Below are 22,500 nucleotides of genomic sequence, written 5' to 3'. Positions count from 1 at the left end.
GCTGGAAAATGAAATCAGCATCTTTAAAAAGCTGGTCAGCAGAAGGAAGCATGAAGTGCTCCAAAAGTTCTTGGTAAACGGGTGCAGTGACTTTGGTTTTCAAAAAACACAATGGACCAACACCAGCAGATGACATTGCACCCCAAATCATCACAGACTGTGGAAACTTAACACTGGACTTCAAGCAACTTGGGCTATGAGCTTCTCCACCCTTCCTCCAGACTCTAGGACCTTGATTTCCAAATGAAATACAAAACTTGCTCTCATCTGAAAAGAGGACTTTGGACCACTGGGCAACAGTCCAGTTCTTCTTCTCCTTAGCCCAGGTAAGACGCCTCTGACGTTGTCTGTGGTTCAGGAGTGGCTTAACAAGAGGAATACGACAACTGTAGCCAAATTCCGTGACACGTCTGTGTGTGGTGGCTCTTGATGCCTTGACCCCAGCCTCAGTCCATTCCTTGTGAAGTTCACCCAAATTCTTGAATCGATTTTGCTGGACAATCCTCATAAGGCTGCGGTTCTCTCGGTTGGTTGTGCATCTTTTTCTTCCACACTTTTTCCTTCCACTCAACTTTCTGTTAACATGCTTGGATACAGCACTCTGTGAACAGCCAGCTTCTTTGGCAATGAATGTTTGTGGCTTACCCTCCTTGTGAAGGGTGTCAATGATTGTCTTCTGGACAACTGTCAGATCAGCAGTCTTCCCCATGATTGTGTAGCCTAGTGAACCAAACTGAGAGACCATTTTGAAGGCTCAGGAAACCTTTGCAGGTGTTTTGAGTTGATTAGCTGATTGGCATGTCACCATATTCTAATTTTTTGAGATAGTGAATTGGTGGGTTTTTGTTAAATGTGAGCTAAAATCATCACAATTAAAAGAACCAAAGACTTAAACTACTTCAGTCTGTGTGCATTGAATTTATTTAATACACGAGTTTCACAATTTGAGTTGAATTACTGAAATAAATGAACTTTTCCACGACATTCTAATTTATTGAGATGCACCTGTACACTCACAAAAGTAATTACAATTTCAACAAAATTAAATTAAGGGGGCCTGAATATCTCAGCGAGTATTGACGCTGACTACCACCCCTGGAGTCACGAGTTTGAATCCAGGGTGTGCTGAGTGACTCCAGCCAGGTCTCCTAAGCAACCAAATTGGCCCGGTTGCTAGGGAGGGTAGAGTCACATGGGGTAACCTCCTCGTGGTCGCTATAATGTGGTTCTCGCTCTCGGTGGGGCACGTGGTGAATTGTGCGTTGATGCCGCGGAGAATAGCGTGAAGACTCCACAAGTGCTATGTCTCCGTGGTAACGCACTCAACAAGCCACGTGATAAGACGTGGAGGCAACTGAGATTCGTCATCCGCCACCCAGATTGAGGCGAGTCACTACGCCACCACGAGGACTTAGAGCGCATTGGGAATTGGGCATTCCAAATTGGGGAAAAAATTAATTAAAAAAAATACAAATTAATTAAATTAATAAAACTTGAATTTATTCAAGTCAAAATTATAATGTGTAAATATAAAAAATAGGCTAAAGTATTTATTTATTATTTTACAAATAATTATTATTGTTTGAATTTTTAATTTTATATATATATATATATATATATATATATATATATATATATATATATATATATATATATATATATATAACTATATACAGTATATATACAGTACATATATATATATAAAGTTTTATTATTTTAATTTATATTTATATATATATATATATATATATATATATATATATATATATATATATATATATATATATATATATATAAATAACTTTATACAGTATATATACAGTACACACACACACACACATATATATATATATATACAGTGCATCCGGAAAGTATTCACAGCGCTTCACTTTTTCCACATTTTGTTATGTTACAGCCTTATTCCAAAATGGATTAAATTCATTATTTTCCTCAAAATTCTACAAACAATACCCCATAATGACAACGTGAAAGAAGTTTGTTTGAAATCTTTGCAAATTTATTAAAAATAAAAAAACGAAAAAAATCACATGTACTCGCATGTATTCACAGCCTTTGCCATGACACTCAAAATTGAGCTCAGGTGCATCCTGTTTCCACTGATCATCCTTGAGATGTTTCTACAACTTGATTGGAGCCCACCTGTGGTCAATTCAGTTGATTGGACATGATTTGGAAAGGCACACACCTGTCTATATAAGGTCCCACAGTTAACAGTGCATGTCAGAGCACAAACCAAGCCATGAAGTCCAAGGAATTGTCTGTAGACCTCCGAGACAGGATTGTATCGAGGCACAGATCTGGGGAAGGGTACAGAAAAATTTCTGCAGCACTGAAGGTCCCAATGACCACAGTGGCCTCCATCATCCGTAAATGGAAGAAGTTTGGAACCACCAGGACTCTTCCTAGAGCTGGCCGCCCGGCCAAACTGAGCGATCGGGGGAGAAGGGCATTAGTCAGGGAGATGACCAAGAACCTGATGGTCACTCTGACAGAGCTCCAGCGTTTCTCTGTTGAGAGAGGAGAACCTTCCAGAAGAACAACCATCTCTGCAGCACTCCACCAATCAGGCCTGTATGGTAGAGTGGCCAGACGGAAGCCACTCCTCAGTAAAAGACACATGACAGCCCGCCTGGAGTTTGCCAAAAGGCACCTGAAGGACTCTCAGACCATGAAAAACAAAGATTGAACTCTTTGGCCTGAATGGCAAGCGTCATGTCTGGAGGAAACCAGGCACCGCTCATCACCTGGCCAATACCATCCCTACAGTGAAGCATGGTGGTGGCAGCATCATGCTGTGGGGATGTTTTTCAGCGGCAGGAACTGGGAGACTAGTCAGGACTGAGGGAAAGATGAATGCAGCAATGTACAGAGACATCCTTGATGAAAACCTGCTCCAGAGCGCTCTGGACCTCAGACTGGGGCGAAGGTTCATCTTCCAACAGGACAACGACCCTAAGCACACAGCCAAGATAACAAAGGAGTGGCTCCAGGACAACTCTGTGAATGTCCTTGAGTGGCCCAGCCGGAGCCCAGACTTGAACCCGATTGAACATCTCTGGAGAGATCTGAAAATGGCTGTGCACCGATGCTCCCCATCCAATCTGATGGAGCTTGAGAGGTCCTGCGAAGAAGAATGGGAGAAACTGCCCAAAAATAGGTGTGCCAAGCTTGTAGCATCATACTCAAAAAGACTTGAGGCTGTAATTGGTGCCAAAGGTGCTTCAACAAAGTATTGAGCAAAGGCTGTGAATACTTATGTACATGTGATTTTTTTAGTATTTTTATTTTTAATAAATTTGCAAAGATTTCAAACAAACTTCTTTCACGTTGTCATTATGGGGTATTGTTTGTAGAATTTTGAGGAAAATAATGAATTTAATCCATTTTGGAATAAGGCTGTAACATAACAAAATGTGGAAAAAGTGAAGCGCTGTGAATACTTTCTGGATGCACTGTATATATAAAGTTTTATTATTTTAATTTATATATAAAACTTTATACAGTACATATATATATATATATATATATAATTAAATTTTGTTATTTCAAATTTTTAATACTCTCTTTGACTTTTCTTTGTAATTTCTGATATGTGAAGCACTTTGAGCTGCACTTGATGTATGACAGGTACTATTCAAATAAAATGTATTATAATTTTTTTCTGTTGCCTAATCTAACTTTGTAGAACGTCCCATTTATTCACATCAATTTTGCAAGACACTGAAGAAAACATCGCGCAGGACTTACGTTATACATGAGACCGAAGTATTCTTCCACCTCGGGTTTAATGGTTCGCAGTCGAGTGAGAAGAGGGTCTTTAAACCCCCAGAGCAGCTCGTTCACGGTGTGCGTCATGAACATGGTGGTGCCAATGGAACTCATAAACATGGAGAAACCAGTGGAAACCCAGAATCCTGCACCTTTAATCTTATTCATCACCGCCTGATTGAGACAGAGAGAGAAACCAGAACGTGACACAGAGATAACATGGAGGAATACAATGTTCTGATGGTAGCACACGAACACAAACGTACCACAGCTGGGATGTTCACGGTTGTCACCTGATCTACATTGGGGTCTCCCACAGATTTCTCCGGGACAAAGACAAAACTCTTCTGTGTGTAAGCTGAGACCTTCATCCCATTGTCCACAAATGTCACATTGCGTTTCGGCCTGTATTCTCTAGAGTGCAATGGAATAATTTATTTGAGCTAAAATAGTACGATTAGATCACATTAGACAAGAAAGTAAGAGTAAATAGCACACATATACAGTATATATACACTATATATAATACATGTGGGTTCCAAAAGATTCAAGAAAACCTGATCGTCTCTACAAAGTATTCACATGAACACTGTCATTCAAGGGGACTAAAAACGGTTCAAGGAATGAAAATGTGCTCTAAGTCCTAGTGGTGGCGTAGTGACTCAATCCGGGTGGCGGAGGATGAGTCTCAGTTGCCTCCGCGTCTGAGACCATCAATCCGCGCATCTTATCACGTGACTTGTTGAGCATGTTACCACGGAGACGTAGCGTGTGGAGGCTTCACGCTATTCTCCGCAGCATCCACGCACAACTCACCACACACCCCACCGAGAGTGAGAACCACATTATAGTGACCACGAGGAGGTTACCCCATGTGACTCTTCCCTCCCTAGCAACCGGGTCAATCTGGTTGCTAAGGAGACCTGGCTGGACTCACTCAGCACGCCCTGGATTCGAACTCACGACTCCAGGGGTGTTAGTCAGCGTCTTTACTCGCTGAGATACCCAGACCCAACAAAGTGATTTTCAATTGTTCCGGAGTGAAAACGTTATTTTTAAACGCTGGTAACCGGTTATTTCTCAGTTGTTTCTTCACTGAATTATTATTAGATATGATGCATTAATACAGATATGATGCTGATGAGTTTTGGCTGAGAAGCACATCTGTAATTAAAATGATACTTTATTATAATCATAATTAAATGTATGCTTGTTATGATTTCTATGCTGATAAATCCACCACACAGGAAACATGTAATAGCTCATTTTCACTTATTTTGGTGAGGCGAGTGGCTTATTTTGGGCTTGTTTCTCTTGTGAGATTTGGCAACATTGTATTTGGTATTTCATCCTCATCCTTAGTGTAGATACTGTCACTTTAAAAAGAACGTTATTAACCGTTCTTTTATTTTGTTCTAACCGGTGACCATTTGGAAAGGAGGCTGCGGAACTTCTGAACTGGAACGAAAAAATATTTCGTTTTTATTCCCTGGACACTCATTTACTTGCATTTGGTTATTCACGTAAATCTTTTCAAATGTCTTTTATGTGTGGATTTCACTGTTTTAGTTTCAGACTTTCAATATTAAACTATGAAAATCACTTATTACAGATTTAAAACTATGATCATCTAAACAAAGAGTGAAAAAAACAACAAAAAAACTGTATCAACATTGTGTGAAAATGATTTCTGTCAATTGTACTAAAATTACGACTTTCTCACAGTTGTGGCATCATTCCCAGCACACCAAACACTTTTGCACGCTTGAGTGAAGAGTGAAGAGTGAAGAGCACGCTTGAGATGAAACACGAGACAAAGAAAAATCACTTTTTTTTAGCCGTCATTTCCAATCAAGCTGTAACTGCTCCAAGATATGCACACAAAAAAAAGTCAAAAAAAGAAATGTAATTTCCATCAGCGTCATTTCCAGCACAGAATTCTATTAAATACAAAACAGAATTGGAGATGTGCTGGAAATGAATTTTCATGACTTGAATGACATAAACCTCCTTTGATGCATGAACACACACTGATAGACATTGTTAGTAGACTAATTAAGTAAACTAGGGACACCGATATATATATATATCTTCATACAAAGTCCAAAGTCTTCATACATACAGTGGTGTGAAAAAGTGTTTGCCCCCTTCCTGATTTCTTATTTTTTTGCATGTTTGTCACACTTAAATGTTTCAGATCATCAAACAAGTTTAAATATTAGTCAAAGATAACACAAGTAAACACAAAATGCAGTTTTTAAATGAAGGGAAAACAAAATCCAAACCTACATGGCCCTGTGTGAAAAAGTGTTTGCCCCCTAAACCTAATAACTGGTTGGGCCACCCTTAGCAGCAACAACTGCAATCAAGCGTTTGCGATAACTTGCAATGAGTCTTTTACAGCGCTGTGGAGGAATTTTGGCCCACTCATCTTTGCAGAACTGTTGTAATTCAGCCACATTGGAGGGTTTTCGAGCATGAACTGCCTTTTTAAGGTCATGCCACAGCATCTCAATAGGATTCAGGTCAGGACTTTGACTAGGCCACTCCAAAGTCTTCATTTTGTTTTTCTTCAGCCATTCAGAGGTGGACTTGCTGGTGTGTTTTGGATCATTGTCCTGCTGCAGAACCCAAGTTCGCTTCAGCTTGAGGTCACGAACAGATGGCCGGACATTCTCCTTCAGGATTTTTTGGTAGACAGCAGAATTCATGATTCCATTTATCACAGCAAGTCTTCCAGGTCCTGAAGCAGCAAAACAGCCCCAGACCATCACACTACCACCACCATATTTTACTGTTGGTATGATGTTCTTTTTCTGAAATGCGGCGTTACTTTTACGCCAGATGTAATGGGACACGCACCTTCCAAAAAGTTCAACTTTTGTCTCGTCAGTCCACAGAGTATTTTCCCAAAAGTCTTGGGGATCATCAAGATGTTTTCTGGCAAAAATGAGACGAGCCTTAATGTTCTTTTTGCTCAGCAGTGGTTTTCGTCTTGGAACTCTGCCATGCAGGCCATTTTTGCCCAGTCTCTTTCTTATGGTGGAGTCATGAACACTGACCTTAACTGAGGCAAGTGAGGCCTGCAGTTCTTTGGATGTTGTTGTGACTCTTGGATGAGTCGTCGCTGCGCTCTTGGGGTAATTTTGGTCGGCCGGCCACTCCTGGGAAGGTTCACCACTGTTCCATGTTTTCACCATTTGTGGATAATGACTCTCACTGTGGTTCTCTGGAGTCCCAAAGCTTTAGAAATGGCTTTATAACCTTTTCCAGACTGATAGATCTCAATTACTTTCTTTCTCATTTGTTCCTGAATTTCTTTGGATCTCGGCATGATGTCTAGCTTTTGAAGATCTTTTGGTCTACTTCACTTTGTCAGGCAGGTCCTATTTAAGTGATTTCTTGATTGAGAACAGGTGTGGCAGTAATCAGGCCTGGGTGTGGCTAGAGAAATTGAACTCAGGTGTGATAAACCACAGTTAAGTTATGTTTTAACAGGTGGGGCAAACACTTTTTCACACAGGGCCATGTAGGTTTGGATTTTGTTTTCCCTTAATAATAACAACCTTCATTTAAAAACTGCATTTTGTGTTTACTTGTGTTATCTTTGACTAATATTTAAACTTGTTTGATGATCTGAAACATTTAAGTGTGACAAACATGCAAAAAAATAAGAAATCAGGAAGGGGGCAAACACTTTTTCACACCACTGTATATATATATATATATATATATATATATATATATATATATATATATATATATATATATATATATATATATATATATATATATATATATCATAACATGTTGTAGAATAGTCAAATGTGCTGATAAGGTGATTCATCCGTTTGATTATCACCAAGTAAATTCATGTACAATTACGACAATGAAGACTCAAAGCTTCAATTACTAAATACAAAACTATAAAGAAGCACACCAAAACAAACACAGCTGTTATGAACAACTGAGAGAATCCACGTATTACGAGTGATCAAAACTCTGAATATCAACATTTCAATGCAAATGACTCCTGTTCCACATTGGACGGTTACTGAGAGATCATAGTGATTTCTGGCCAGGTGTTTTCTGTTTGCTCTAAATTGCTCAAGTTCAATGCAAACAAACCACACAAACAGAATATAGGTCAGGTTCAACTGTCCTTGGTTAAGGGGTAGAAAGCATTATCTGCTTGTTAACTGCCACAGACTTTGATATTTATTTAAGGTGTGCCATGGACACATGAAGACAGCGTGATAGCATCTCAGCGTCTGTCGGCAGACACGCCACCCTCCGTTACAGCTGATTAAACATGACAGCAGCATGTTTGATGTGAGAACTGGTTAATCATTGAACTAACCACAGTGTATTTAAACTACACAAGAAAATCCTTCAGTGTATCAAATAAAATACAGCCTAATGCAAACATGTACTTGCTTGGAGAAGAAATTCTAAAGTGATTTTGGGTTCAAGTTGGGGCTTAACCTTTTCATGAGTAGGGTCTGAATTCCCCTGCAGTGCCCCCTGGAGTGAGTTATTTTTGCACGTGACACTGCACAGCCAGTAGAGAGGGGCAGAGTGTAGAGTATTTATTTTATTTTATTGTAATATTTGTCATTTAAAAAAATACTGAATATAATATAGTAAACATGTGAACAAATGGGTTATGTCTGCTGTACTGTATTTGTTTTATTTCGTTTTTATAGCTGTAAAAACAAATGAACAAATAATATCAGCAGTCCAGTTTGCCTATATGCACTGTTTGACTTCTCAGACATTGTGTGTGTGTGTGTGTGTGTGTGTGTGTGTGACAAGCGCTAATGTAAACAGACTTGACTGCGTGCATCGGATAATCACACTCGATCAGCATGTTTTCACTTTGAGTATACGAGTTTTAAACTGTTGTCGTGGTGCTTTTGTGATAGTTTTGCTGTCTGTTTCAGAAAACAAACGTATTATAAGACTGAAAAAACTGTTTGAGTTGCCGTTTGTGAATGAAAACTGCATCTGCACCTAATAGTAGACGTGGCTGTGTGCATGAGAAGATCACATTTAGATATGATGACAAGCTGTGAACTGTTATCGTGGTACTTTGGTGACAATTATGCTGTTTGTTACATAAAATAAACATATTATGTGCTTGAAAAGACTCTTTGAGTTGCTGTTTGTTTTACGTATGACAACCACTACTAATGTAAACATATGGGAGCATGCATCAGAGGAAGATCACATTTGATGTATTGACTGTGTATAACTTTTTATCATGGTACTTTGGTGGCAAGTTGGATGTATGTATATAAAATAAACTTATTCTGTGGTTTAAAAGACTGTATGAGTAACTGAGCGAATATAAACTACAGGTGAGTAACCGTGCCACCACCAGGACCTAGTAAGTAGTGGGAATTGGGCATTCCAAAATTGGGGAGAAAAGGGGATAAAATAAAATAAAAAAAGTCAAAAAAAAAAGAGAGTGTAATATAGGATTTCAGGCTCGCTAATATCACCAGTTCTGTTATATTTTGCCAGATATTCCAATCAATTTCTTCTAATAATCCCAGATGCAGTATATGATCATGTTTAAAATGTCCTGCATAATTAATGCACTGCAATAAATGTTCTGATAGGTCAGTTATGTGGTGACAGTGTGTAAATGCAGAAGACACGCCCATCTCTATGTTTTCTGCGGACATCGCTGCAAGTCCCATCATGCAAATCGATGGTAAATTTACAGACATCTGCAGCAAGGATGTAACCACATATTCAGGATTGTAATAATTTATTAATGAACCATGGAAAAAACCCATATCAGTAGACCACTATTATGAATATTGGGATGGGGGACATGTCCCCCTCAATATCTTTGGTGGTTACGGCCCTGATCTGCAGTAATAACATACAGACACATGTTCTGTAAAATTATCCCATCCTAATAGGGCTTTCCTTCCCACTTAAAACTCCCTTTACTGTATATCCCTTAAAATCACCATGATAAGTTTTTCCACAAAATGCCATATTTACTATTCTATTATTTATCATCTGAATAGTCACATCCTCTTACCCCACGTAAAATACATATTCGGTCTCTTATCTTTACTCCTCCTGCTGGTGACTCTTGTAAGTGTTGATGAGAAGAGATATGTCAATCAAAAACAGGAGTTTTTTTTACTTGTACTTGCTTGTTTTGATTATTGAGGGGGTTACCATCCCACCCTCCCCCCTGGAATCTACACCCCTGCCCAGTTCACTAAAGGAATTATGCAGATCATCCAACAGCGCAAACGTGCCCACAAATAGTGTGCAGAACACCATTTGCACGCGCAATTCCGATTTTGCGGGCTGATTCTGAGCGTCAAATAGAGGAGGATGCCACAGACCACTGTATTTGTATCATCACTGTAATCCAGACACCCGAATCATCTCTTAAACATGCTGAAAGTGCGCTTGACAACAACGCGCATCTGGATATATGCCAGGCTATGACTCTCTTTTACATCATTTATTGATTATTTGATGACTTTCTGCGGAAATGATCGGTTGAAAATGTTCACAAACATCTCTTTGAAATAAAATTAATTTTATTTACTACTTAATTTCATGCGTGGTAATAGCACGATCTAAATTGCGGCAGGTGATTTGCATAGAAAGGAGGCGTGTTTGTGCGGAAAGGAATGACAACGACTTGCGGATGGTTGGTGAATATGACGCAAGTTTTTGCGCTGAAATACCACGTACAAAACTGGCGCAACTGTTTAGTGACTCCGCCCCTCTGTGAGCAGTTAAGGCTGGTATGAGATGTTTTTCTAGTCAGTATAATGACAAAAGTGTTTGTTTGTTTACTTAGAAAATAAAATCTCTTTCATATGTATAAGCACTCCTGTGAGAGACCCTGTTAATAATACATATACAGTATGTATAGAAACATAATGGGATTAATGATAAAGACAGGAGATTAAAGAGTTACATAACCAGAAAATAATTATACATGTATAACTCTATTATTATTATTATTATTATTATATTATTATTATTTTTTTCACCAATTCCCAGTGCGCTCTAAGTCCTCGTGGTGGCGTAGTGACTCGTCTCAATCCAGGTGGCGGAGGATGAATCCCAGTTGCCTCTGCGTCTGAGATCATCAACCCGCGCATTTTATCACGTGGCTTGTTGAGCGCGTTGCCACGGAGAAATAGCGCGTGTGGAGGCTTCACGTTATCCACCGCAGCATCCGCGCTCAACTCACCACACGCCCCACTGAGAACGAACCAAATTATAGCGACCATGAGGAGGTTACCCCATGTGACTCTACCCTCCCTAGCAACTGGGCCAATTTGGTTGCTTAGGAGTCCTGGCTGGAGTCACTCAGCACGCCCTGGATTCGAACTCGTGACTCCAGGGGTGGTAGCCAGCGTCTTTTACCACTGAGCTATCCAGGCCCCTGTATAACATTATTATTACTATTATGTACTGCATGTAATACCACATGTACTATTATATTAGTACGTAATGTTGCCTTAGATAGCAGCCATGTTTAAAGGAATATTCTGGGTTCAATACAAGTTAAGCTCAATCGACAGCATTTGTGACATAATATCAGGGGCGTAGATTCCAGGGGGGATGGGGGGAGGTAACCAACCCAAACCACCTCATCCTGTTTGTGTCACATGGCAGGATTTGGTAGAAATCTTACATGTCAAAGCAAACCGCTTACAATTAGCATTGGCAAATTAGGATGTGCAACTCCTGAAGACTTAAGGTCAAAGTATACTTCGGTTTGCTGCGGACGTCTCGTGTGTAGTACGCTTAACGCTAACTTAGTCATTAGTACAGTTTGAGCAGACTGTCCACCTACAGCCCAGTTTTTCTAGACACGTGTCTAGAAAATCAATACGTGCCTTTTAACCAATATTTAAACAATTTTCTGTTATATTCATGCATTTTAATTAGTTTTACTCTGACTAAAATGGTATAAAGTTGACAGAAATAACATTTTATTTGACAATAATGTGCAAAATGACAAAAACATATATCAAACTGTAACACACCAAACTTTATCCAGCTATTCAAATATTGTGAAAAATGTTCAAGGGTCAAATATGTGGTGCAAATTTTTTATCCGATCTAACAAATGATTCAATGACAAAAAAAAAAAATAAAAAAACATAATTCATACAAAATAATGACTTGAATACACCTCTACTATGATGAACATGTTTTCAAATTCTGAGTTTAAATGCATTTTAAGATTTTTCTGGAGCTTAAAGTAAAAAAATTTAAAATTCTTGGGGGCCTGGGTAGCTCAGTGGTAAAATACGCTGGCTACCACCCCTGGAGTTCGCTAGCTCACGGGTTTGAATCCAGGGTGTGCTGAGTGACTCCAGCCAGGTCTCCTAAGCAACCAAATTGGCCCGGTTGCTAGAGAGGGTAGAGTCACATGGGGTAACCTCCTCGTTGTCACTATAATGTGGTTCATTCTCGGTGGAGCGTGTGGTGAGTTGATTTTTGTATGTGACCAGGCCAATAATAGCCTGCAATTGGACTACATACCCCTAGAGGTCACCCTTGTGTATATGTGTGGTGAAGTAGCCAAAAGAGGGGGTGATGTAGCGTATGGGGGCTGTCCGCTAGTGATGGGAAGATCTGATCATTTTACTGACTTGGATCTTTGAGTCTTGTTCAGCAAAATGAACGAATCTTTATTCAAGTCATTTCGTTCATTTCATTCATTTAAGCACGATTAAATTAAAATGTTACATTTTCAATAGCCAAATCCCCCCCCCCCCCCCCCCCAACATGTCTACTTACGCAAACTTTGATTATAGTCTCAATAAGGAAAAATGGATAATTCAGCCAAGGACAAATTATGAGAAACAGAAATGATTAGTTCACCTCTCAGGTCTTCTTGTCCGAGTCGTACGGCTGTCATGTGACAATAGAACGAACGACTCGGACCAGATGACTCGAGAGGTGAACTAATCATTTCTGTTTCCTGTACAGCACCTCTGCGGTTTTCACGTAACAAACAAACGGAGGTTGCGCAATGCATATGCGTGGCCAACACAAAATGAACGAATCACTCTCTGAGACTACTCATTCTTCTGAGTCACATAAAAGATTTGTTCAAAATGAACGAATCGTTCATGAACGACCCATCACTTCTGTCCGCTGTTAGAGATCCCTGTGTGCATGTGTTAGCTGGTGTGTGTGCATGTTGGAGTGGAGAGCTCACTCGGGGTGAGATATATGTTGATAAAACCTTTAAAAGGCATAACTAAATGTTGATACTGACTGATGGTTTCGTACTGTTTGCAGTTGTTTGAGTGTGTTCGTTGGGCAGATTAAAGATTCAACTGTCGCACGGATATGTAAGCTAGCGGGAAGACTAGCAGCTGTACATCATCGCACCATTAGCTAGGTAACTCCTAGCCAATCACATGTGAGCCATTGCTTTATAAGTCTGCTCACAATCTATCACATTGCTGTTTCAGTGTGCTAACACGGCAACCTCCACCACCCCACCACCACCAGTTGAGTCCCGTCCTGCACGAGGTAGGCTCCTCGCCCCTGCCTCTTATCTCCAGCAGGATATGACGGTTCCAAGTACAACATCTTCGGACCGCCAGACGGGGCTTACGCCAAAGAGAGACATTACATTTCTGTTTCATATTCATCAAATAAATGTCATCTTAAATTTCACTCAAGTCTGTGAGTCTTCCTGATAGAACTTAATATGACATCATAATAGCTTGTGATGTAAAATAATGAGATCTTTATAACGATAGAGCAGGCTGCGTGTATGAAAATACACAGAAATATTAGTTCGCACTTTAAATATATCTTGTAAAAAGTATACGTCAGAATTTTCAAAGCTCTTTGATTTTTTTTTTCCATAGTGGGCGTGAATGTAATGTAATTATGATTGAGAGATATTCCTCAAAAGCCTGCTGTATCATATTTGATACATGGATTTCAACATGCATTTTCAATAAAATAATATACAAAATTATAACCAAGCACAAGTTGCTTATTTTCAGCGAATACTCATTTTAATATATCAGTAGCAATATAATAATTACTGTCACTTTTACTTTATTAAAATAAGCTGTCATTTATACCAACATAAGAGTCACTTTTCGCACAAGCCATTTTAAATAGATCGATATAACATTGAAACCACTTTTTTCCACAAATAACCACTAGATGGTGCCATAAACATGTGAAACTTACATACCATAGGTTGTTTGGCTTTTGAGCTTGAACAGAGAGGGAGACAGGAGCCGTCAAACAGTGCGTACTTTGTGTACTTTGACTAGACAAAACGGCAAGTAAACACTAGCCTTGACGCCTGAAACATGCTCTATGCAATTATGTTAATGCAAACACTTCTAGCAACGCCGGCTCGACTATGTGCGTCATTGCATTACAAAATGAGTCAGACCGCAACTCATGATGCAACCCAAATACGTGATGCATTCTTAGCGTTACCACAAGGAGTGTTTAACATAAACTGTCTTCACTAAGTTTTCTCTTTCAGGGCAACTACTGTCATGGCAGAGCAATAGATTGAAAAGAATCTTCAAACAAAATGCCCTGTCTGAACAAAAGCTCCAATTTACTTGTAAATGCTTTTATCACTTGTTACATTGTCACATTGTGACTTGTTAGGACAATGTGTAATGAAACAATTGGTTACTGTGCATACTGTGTCTAGGCTGCTCCCTTTATGACTACTTGCACAAGTACCCTGGCTTGTTTTCTTGATTTCATGGAAACCACGTGTTTGATCAAAGTGGTTTGTCTTTTTTTTGTCATACCTGTAAGTGTATGGTCCCATTTCAGTAACACGAGGTTTGGCTTGTCCTTTCAGAAACTCTTCAGGGTTTGTGACATTGAAGAAGAAGAACTCCATGAAGACTGGAGGGGGAGGATTCTTCCATGAGGCGAAGACTTTACTACCTTCTGTCAGCGTGATCTCCTAAACATACACAACAACAATGTTAACAGGTTCATCCATGTAAAAGTTGACAAAATAAACATTTAGCACATATACACATTTCAAATGCACAGTCATTCTCTTCAGCAAAAATAGACCAAAAATGTTGTTTACTCATCTTATCAGCAGGAGTATATACCAACATTTGTCCAAAAGAAATGTTTTTAACCCCGTTCCATCTGTTCGGGTCAAATTTGAGTGGATTTTTATTTTTAAAGAAATGTACAAACACTATCTTCACTAAAGTAAAAAGCACCAAAGTTATGCACTTCTTTTATGGTATTTCTGGCCTTATTTACCTCTAAATAACTCCATTTATGTTCATATAAAATAAGCACATTTCATGTTATCTTTACTTCAATAAAAACCTTCATTTCAGTAAACTGAAAGATTGTCAAAGCATCAAAAACATGTCATGCATTCGTGGTCTCTGGTGACATCTGTATGGCATGAAATGACAACTATCGCCAGTAGATGGCATCAGTGCTCCATGTGTTGGCTGATCTCGATGCGTCAATGTTGTAACAAAGTTCATTTCTAGATATTATCACAAGTTATGCAATGGATATATATTTAGTAGGGTGTCAATCATGTTACATAACATGCCAATTAATTAATCGAATTAATTACATTTAATTGCATACATCATTATTTGCTGAGAAAGGCCCCCAAATAAATATAATTCATATAAATAATGCATAATAATGAAAATATGTGTAAATATAATAAATATACTGTATAACAGAGATTGAAATTCAGTTTGAAATAAATTGCATTATTGCGGCAGATGAATAGTAAAAAAGTGTCTTAAAAGTGGCTTGTTTTATTCTCATATCATTGAACAAGCCTAGAGTTGACAGTAATCTCCAGTTCTTATAGTGCGTGTTCTTGCGTTCCACGTGCGCTATTTTTAATTGTCGCTCTATGTACATGTGCCTCAGTGGCTGAGCTGCTTGTGAGGTTTGTTGAGGCACGCTGCCACCTACTGACACGGTGTGTAAAAACAGAATCGCACATTTGGTAGGAAAATCTGTACTTTTATTACGGAACTTACGTACGCATCAGGGGGCATGATTAATTGCGTTAGCATTAATTGATTTTTTTTTACGTGTTACTTTTTATATAAATATTCACACTAAATTAACACGTTAAATCGACAGCTCTAATATTTAGACATTAGAAAATTATGTTGAAGGGTGAGATTTTGCAATGATGCCACAATATGCTTACAGTCAAACCTGACCATGGTGTTCAACTCCTAAGCATTAACTTTCTAACAGTGGGGTCAGACTAAGATTTGTATCAGACTTTGTATCAGACTTTGAAGTGTGTGTGTGTTCAGCGTTTTATTTGACAAAATAAAAAAATCCTCTATTATAGTCACAACCATTCAGTTCTTTGTGTGTGTGTGTGTGTGTGTGTGTGTGTGCATGTTTGTATTTGTGTATGTGTGTATGTACAGTAAGTGTGTGTTTTCTGCCTTGTGGATGTTTTATCATCTCACCCCTTAATTTATGTGTGATTGTGTTCTGCATTGTGTGAATTTGACGACAAAAAAAAAAAAGTCTGTGTTATAGTCTCACCCATTCATTTTCTATGGCGGGTCAAATTTGACCTAAACAGTACAAACAGGGGACGGTTTGATAAAACCACCTAGACTAATTTTTTCCTGTGTATTCAGGTGGCATGTTCAGGAAATGCCAAGCCTTGTACCGCTCAGATTAAGGAAACCAAACTAAATTGATTCGGGTCAAAAAGGACTAAGGGTTAAAATGTCTCATAAATGGACATGACGTCCTCTCTAATAAGGGACATTTCAAATTGTGCCTACTCGTATACTTGTAACATTCCCAAATATGGTCAAATTCTTCAAATGCAGATAAACTTCAGTGATCCTATTTGCTATGGGTCCATCAGACCACTAGAACTTCTGCCAAAGTACCAGCAGACATTGTCTCTCACAGAAATACTGAAGAATTACAAGAACAATGAAAGATAAAAGTATATAAATTCATTCATGACGTCAATTATGAGAGGGAGGTAAAACTATGAAGACATTTTATTACAAAAGCTTCTGATATAGCTTGTCTAGCTCACTGGGTCAGGTGTCACATCGGTCCCAGGTAACCTCTGACCCGCCTGTGCACTGGCGCCAGGTTTGGGGTGATTGGACCCATGAGGTGTGTTGGGACAGATCTGGCAGTCTGCTCGATCGATCACGGGGAAGATCCGTGCTGCAGACGAATGCTCGACAGTAATAAGGCCAGAGAGCACACAGATTCAGACCCAGAAATGGGTTTCAACAACAGTGAATCAGCACTGTGATTTGGGATTTCATAAGACCTCTAGTGTATCCAGACGTTTGACTATCAGCATAAAGTCTGGTCCATTTCATAGCAAACAGAGCTGTTTAGCTGTTCAGCATACAACGATTTCAAAATTCACATTTGATGTATGAATGTCGGCGAATTCACTAAACAGTTGCACCACTTTTGCATGTTATATTTCAGCTCAAAAACCTGCGTCATATTCACCAACCACACGCAATCTAGCAGGCGCAATCAGCTCTGAAATATCACCTCTTCTTGAGTATTTCAATTAAGTAATTGCCATTCAATTCTATGCAAACAAGCCTCCTTTGTATGTACATTAGACTCCTTATAGACGGTCTTTACTCACAAAACTCTGCGCTATTTTCCTGCTGCAATAAACATAATGCTATTACCGCCCGAGGAAAGCAGGCGGTAAACTGATTTTTACTAATAACATTAACAAACATTTACACATTCTAGAGTGTTTAAGTGATTTCTAATTGTTCTAATTATTTTTATATTTTACATTTATTATAAAGTTTAACAGTGAATTGAAAAGGCATGGAGACAGAAGGTGTTCCAATCGCCCAAGAGTGACCTATGAAGTGAAGTGTACTTCTACAGGGAGCAGTGAACACTATATAGTGAGTCCATGAATCGATACGTACTGTAGCTTCGATAAGCTTCCACATAATATATTGTGCAATTTGTTTACAAAAGGTGATTCCTGTAACAAAGTCAAATAACCTCACAATCTGAACACATACACATGTAAACCACATTGAACTAATGAACTAATGATCAGCAAAAATACATTAATAATACACCACAACACCTCACAGCTAAACCACTGAAAATACACTTACACACTCGTGTGATCTACACACTAAAGTGTACTGAATGATCCTTCATTAACACACACACAGTTTCCAGATCACATGACCATAAACTGGGGTAAGTTTCTCACTCACTTCTTTACTTGTGTAAAAATCAAGAGACTTGTTGGATAAACGCTTGGACTCAGATTTAAAAAACGGGTGACAGTAATTCTGCTATTAAAATAAAGAAATGTGCATCATTTATTGTTCTTTGACTGTCACAGTCACTGAAGGTTATCTCATGTTTTCCAGGTCGTAATAATTCAGAGCCAGTGTGAATACACGACTCTGGATAAAAAATAGAAACAAAAATAAAACTCAAGTGACCAATAAATGATCAGTGACACAATGCAGCAACTACCAATAGGAGCACAGACAGTAGAGCTCACATGATCTGCTAGTAATGTAAAATAAACCAGCAGTAAAAATGCCTCACAGTGTCCACAAGAAAACACTCTTTCCATCTCATGAGTCATTTGTTCGGGAATCGGACTACATCGGTCGCGCTGTGTTTTGCGATGTCAATTCAGTAGAGGCCAGCGCCACCACTTGTTTGTGCAGCAGAAAACACATTCCAATTATTTTAGTATGATGTTCCATCGAGGGCCTGGGTAGTTCAGCGAGAATTGACGCTGACTACCACACCTGGAGTCGCAAGTCCGTATCCAGGGCGTGCTGAGTGACTCCAGCCAGGTCTCCTAAGCAACCAAATTGGCCCGGTTGCTAGGGAGGGTAGAGTCACATGGGGTAACCTCCTCGTGGTCGCTATAATGTGGTTCTCGCTCTCGGTGGGGCGCGTGGTGAGTTGTGCATGGATGTCGCGGAGAATAGCGTGAAGCCTCCACACGCGCTATGTCTCCGCGGTAACGCACTCAACAAGTCACGTGATAAGATGTGTGGATTGACGGTCTCAGACACGGAGGCAACTGAGATTCATCCTCCGCCACCCGGATTGAGGCAAGTCACTACGCCACCACGAGGACTTAGAGCGCATTGGGAATTGGGCATTCCAAATTGGGGAGAAAAGGAAAAAAAAAAAAAAAAGAAGTATTATGTTCCATCAGCATCAACGGAAAATTGCACAGTTGGGAACCGTTAACAAAACTGAAAGTCATGAAAATTATACAGGTTTTGTTTTTTATTTATCATTTTTTTTTATGAAATTGGTTCTGAAGAAGAACAACAACAGGTTCTCAGTTCCCGACCACTTCAGTGTGGTTCTGTTGTTCTCAGATCAGTCTGTTTTGAACTTGATGAATGACTGAAGAGGAGGAGCACTACACCACAAAAATGAAGGCTGATTGTAAATATTTAAAGCTCAGCTGAACGTATCAATTAGAATGTGCGCTGTCTATAAATATCCTGCTTTTATAGACAGAAGCGGGACACAAACCCTGGAATTTCTCTAGTGTTAAAGCGTTCGGAGCAGTTTCTTCATCAAGAGACATTTACTTTGTGAACTCTATTTGATTCTCTTTAACGTTGAGAGAATGAGGTCAGAGACTTAACCAGAGTCAAGAACATATCTGAGTCATATTTCATCCCCCAATCAAAATAAATACATAAAATTGTGCTTAAAGAAAATGAAAACAGATTTTCTTCTTCTTTGTTTTTTTACAGTAATGAGAATATGGGGAAATAATTGTCAAACATAATGCAAAAATATCTTTATGCAAAATATCAGAGATTCAGCTGCCAATACAGTATCTGTCCATCATGTGGCCAATCACACAAAACCAGAGGTGCAGCAACAAACACAATGTGTGTCTGTTAGATCTGCTAATTATGATCCCAGATGAGAGTAAGAAACCGAGGTATATCTGAAGAGTTTTGATGTGTTGAAGCTCATAGATATAATCAGCAGAGCCCTCATGCCTTTAAACATGGGCGGTTCAAACCAAAATCCATTCCTGGATCAGAGGCAAAGCCATGTGCCCGTTATTCTTGGCTGTGGGTGTGACGATGGCATCTCCACACAGTTACATAATTACTCTAGTTCTTGCTTGCAAAATACAAAGAGAGCCCAATCACTAAAACTGTGTGCAGAATTTCAAATTAATTTGAGACTTTATTGATTGCTCTACATTATTATATTTCAATGCATGTCCTTTTATATATAACATTTCTTTATCGTTGGTTTTAATTCATTTTTAAAATAAATGTACTTAAATATATACTGTATATATTTTTAATGTTCTTTCTCTATCCCTATTATTGTTTATGTTCTTAACTAATTTTAAACTTGACTTTTATGCATTTATATTTCTCTATGTAACACACTTTGAATTGCCATTGTGTAGGAAATATTTGTATTACTATATATTTATTTATATAGCATTACTTATATAAATAAACTTGGCTTTCCTCACCTGAAAATATTGAGACAGGCCAAATAATGCAATAACCATCCATAAATCAATAAACAGAAAATCAAAGATAGGAAACCCATGAGATAGACAAAAAATACTCACACTAAGCTATCATGAAGCTATTTGAAGGGGATTGTATTACATGTATAGGACATTTGCAGCAGACCCAGTAAACATAGAAGAATTTTTCTGCAGATGAGCTCAAATGAAGAGGACTTTTCATGGAGACTTTTCAGATCACTGTCTCCACACCCGTCACCCCCGAGAACAATACACACACACACACACGCACACACACATGCATACAGAGCAATGAATCAACACAGGCTACACTACACATCCAGCAAATCCACACAATGTGTTCCCTGTTAACTGAGAGCTGCTGCTGTCATTTACATACAAAAATGGCATTTGGATCTGTTACACACAGAACACTAGCAGAGCATTTGAAAGGCTGATGTGATTAAAATTGTTTGTGAAATAATAACAATGCGTGCTAATGATTTTGATATATTTCACCTTTAAAAAAAAATCATTAAATCACTAGAGGCAATATGAGAAGTTTTTCTACCGAGGAGACGGTTGGGAAATCGTGGTCATTGACACACAGCTAAAGACTGCAGTGAACATGTGACACTATGTAATATGTTACTCTGATCTTATTTCACACTGATTACATTTAACATTGATCACATGTAACTCTGATCATATGTTACACTATTTACATGCTACTCTGAGTATGTTACACCCATTATATTACACTATTCATGTGTTACTCTGATAACGTTACACATATTATGTTACACTAATTACATGTTATTCTGATTATATGTTACACTAATCATGTTTCACAATTGACATGTTACTCAGATGTTACACTATATTACAATATTTAATGCTACTCTAATTAATTAACTAATATTTAATACAACACTAATTATGTTACACTATTTAATGTTGCTCTGATAATTTGTTACACTAACCGCATGTTACTCTGACTATACTGTATGTTACACTGTAATTAAACAATTTACATGCTACTTTGAGTATGTTACACCTATTACGTTACACTATTTATGTGTTACACTGATTATGTTACACTGTTTAATGATACTCTGATTATTCTGCATGTTCCACTATTTCATGTTACTCGGATTCTATTTTACACTAATTATGTTACACTACTTTATGTTACTCTGACTTAACTGAATGTTACATAAATTACGTTACACTATTTATATTCTATTCTGCGTACATTACACCCATTACATTACACTATTTACTAGTTACCCTCATAATGTTACACGTATTATGTTACATTAATTACATGTTACTCTGATTATACTGTAGGTTACACTAATCATGTTACACAGTTGACATGTTACTCTGGTGTTACACTATATTACAATAATTAATGTTACTCTAATTAACTAATATTTAATACAACACTAATTATGTTACACTATTTAATGTTGCTCTGATAATTTGTTACACTAACCACGTTACTCGTTACACTGTAATTACACTATTTACATGCTACTTTGAGTATGTTACACCTATTACGTTACACTATTTATGTGTTACACTGATTATGTTACACTGTTTAATGATACTCTGATTATACTGCATGTTCCACTATTTTATGTTACTCAGATTATATTTTACACTAATTATGTTACACTACTTTATATTACTCTGACTTATCTGTATGTTACACCCGTTACGTTTCTCTATTTACTTGTTACTCTAACAATGTTACATGTATTATGTTACACAAATTACATGTTACTCTGATTATAGGTTACACTAATCATGTTACAAAATGTACATGCTACTCTGGTGTTACACTATATTACAATATTTAATGCAACACTAATTATGCTACACTATTTAATGTTGCTCTGATAATTTGTTACACTAACTATAAGTTACTCCGTCTATACTGTACATTACACTGTAATTGCGTTACACTATTTACGTGCTATTCCGAGTATGTTACACCCATTATTTTACACTATTTACATGATATTCTGATTATGTGTTACACTAAATATGTTACAATTTTAATGTTACTCTGACTATGCTACACTAATTTTGTTATACTCTTTAATGATACTCTTATTATACTGTATGTTACAGTATTTACATGTTGCTCTGATAAT

At 38.1% G+C, this 22,500-nt stretch overlaps 1 protein-coding gene across 1 annotated transcript in view; it reads right to left on the bottom strand.

The window, feature by feature from the left end:
• LOC127430843 (lysosome membrane protein 2-like) overlaps positions 1-22,500 on the bottom strand; it is a 46,175-nt gene that overhangs the window by 22,676 nt on the left and 999 nt on the right. Inside the window, exons 2-4 of the mRNA XM_051680958.1 lie at positions 14,601-14,761; positions 4,056-4,203; positions 3,769-3,963 (exon numbers count right to left, since the gene is read on the bottom strand). Of these exons, the coding sequence (XP_051536918.1) occupies positions 3,769-3,963; positions 4,056-4,203; positions 14,601-14,761 (504 nt within the window). The remainder of the gene's footprint in view (positions 1-3,768; positions 3,964-4,055; positions 4,204-14,600; positions 14,762-22,500) is intronic.

Source organism: Myxocyprinus asiaticus, chromosome 40 (genome assembly GCF_019703515.2).
Source record: "Myxocyprinus asiaticus isolate MX2 ecotype Aquarium Trade chromosome 40, UBuf_Myxa_2, whole genome shotgun sequence".
NCBI classification, from domain to species: Eukaryota; Metazoa; Chordata; class Actinopteri; order Cypriniformes; family Catostomidae; genus Myxocyprinus; species Myxocyprinus asiaticus.
Note: the sequence above shows the minus strand (reverse complement) of the source record. Positions and strands in the feature narration are given on the sequence as shown.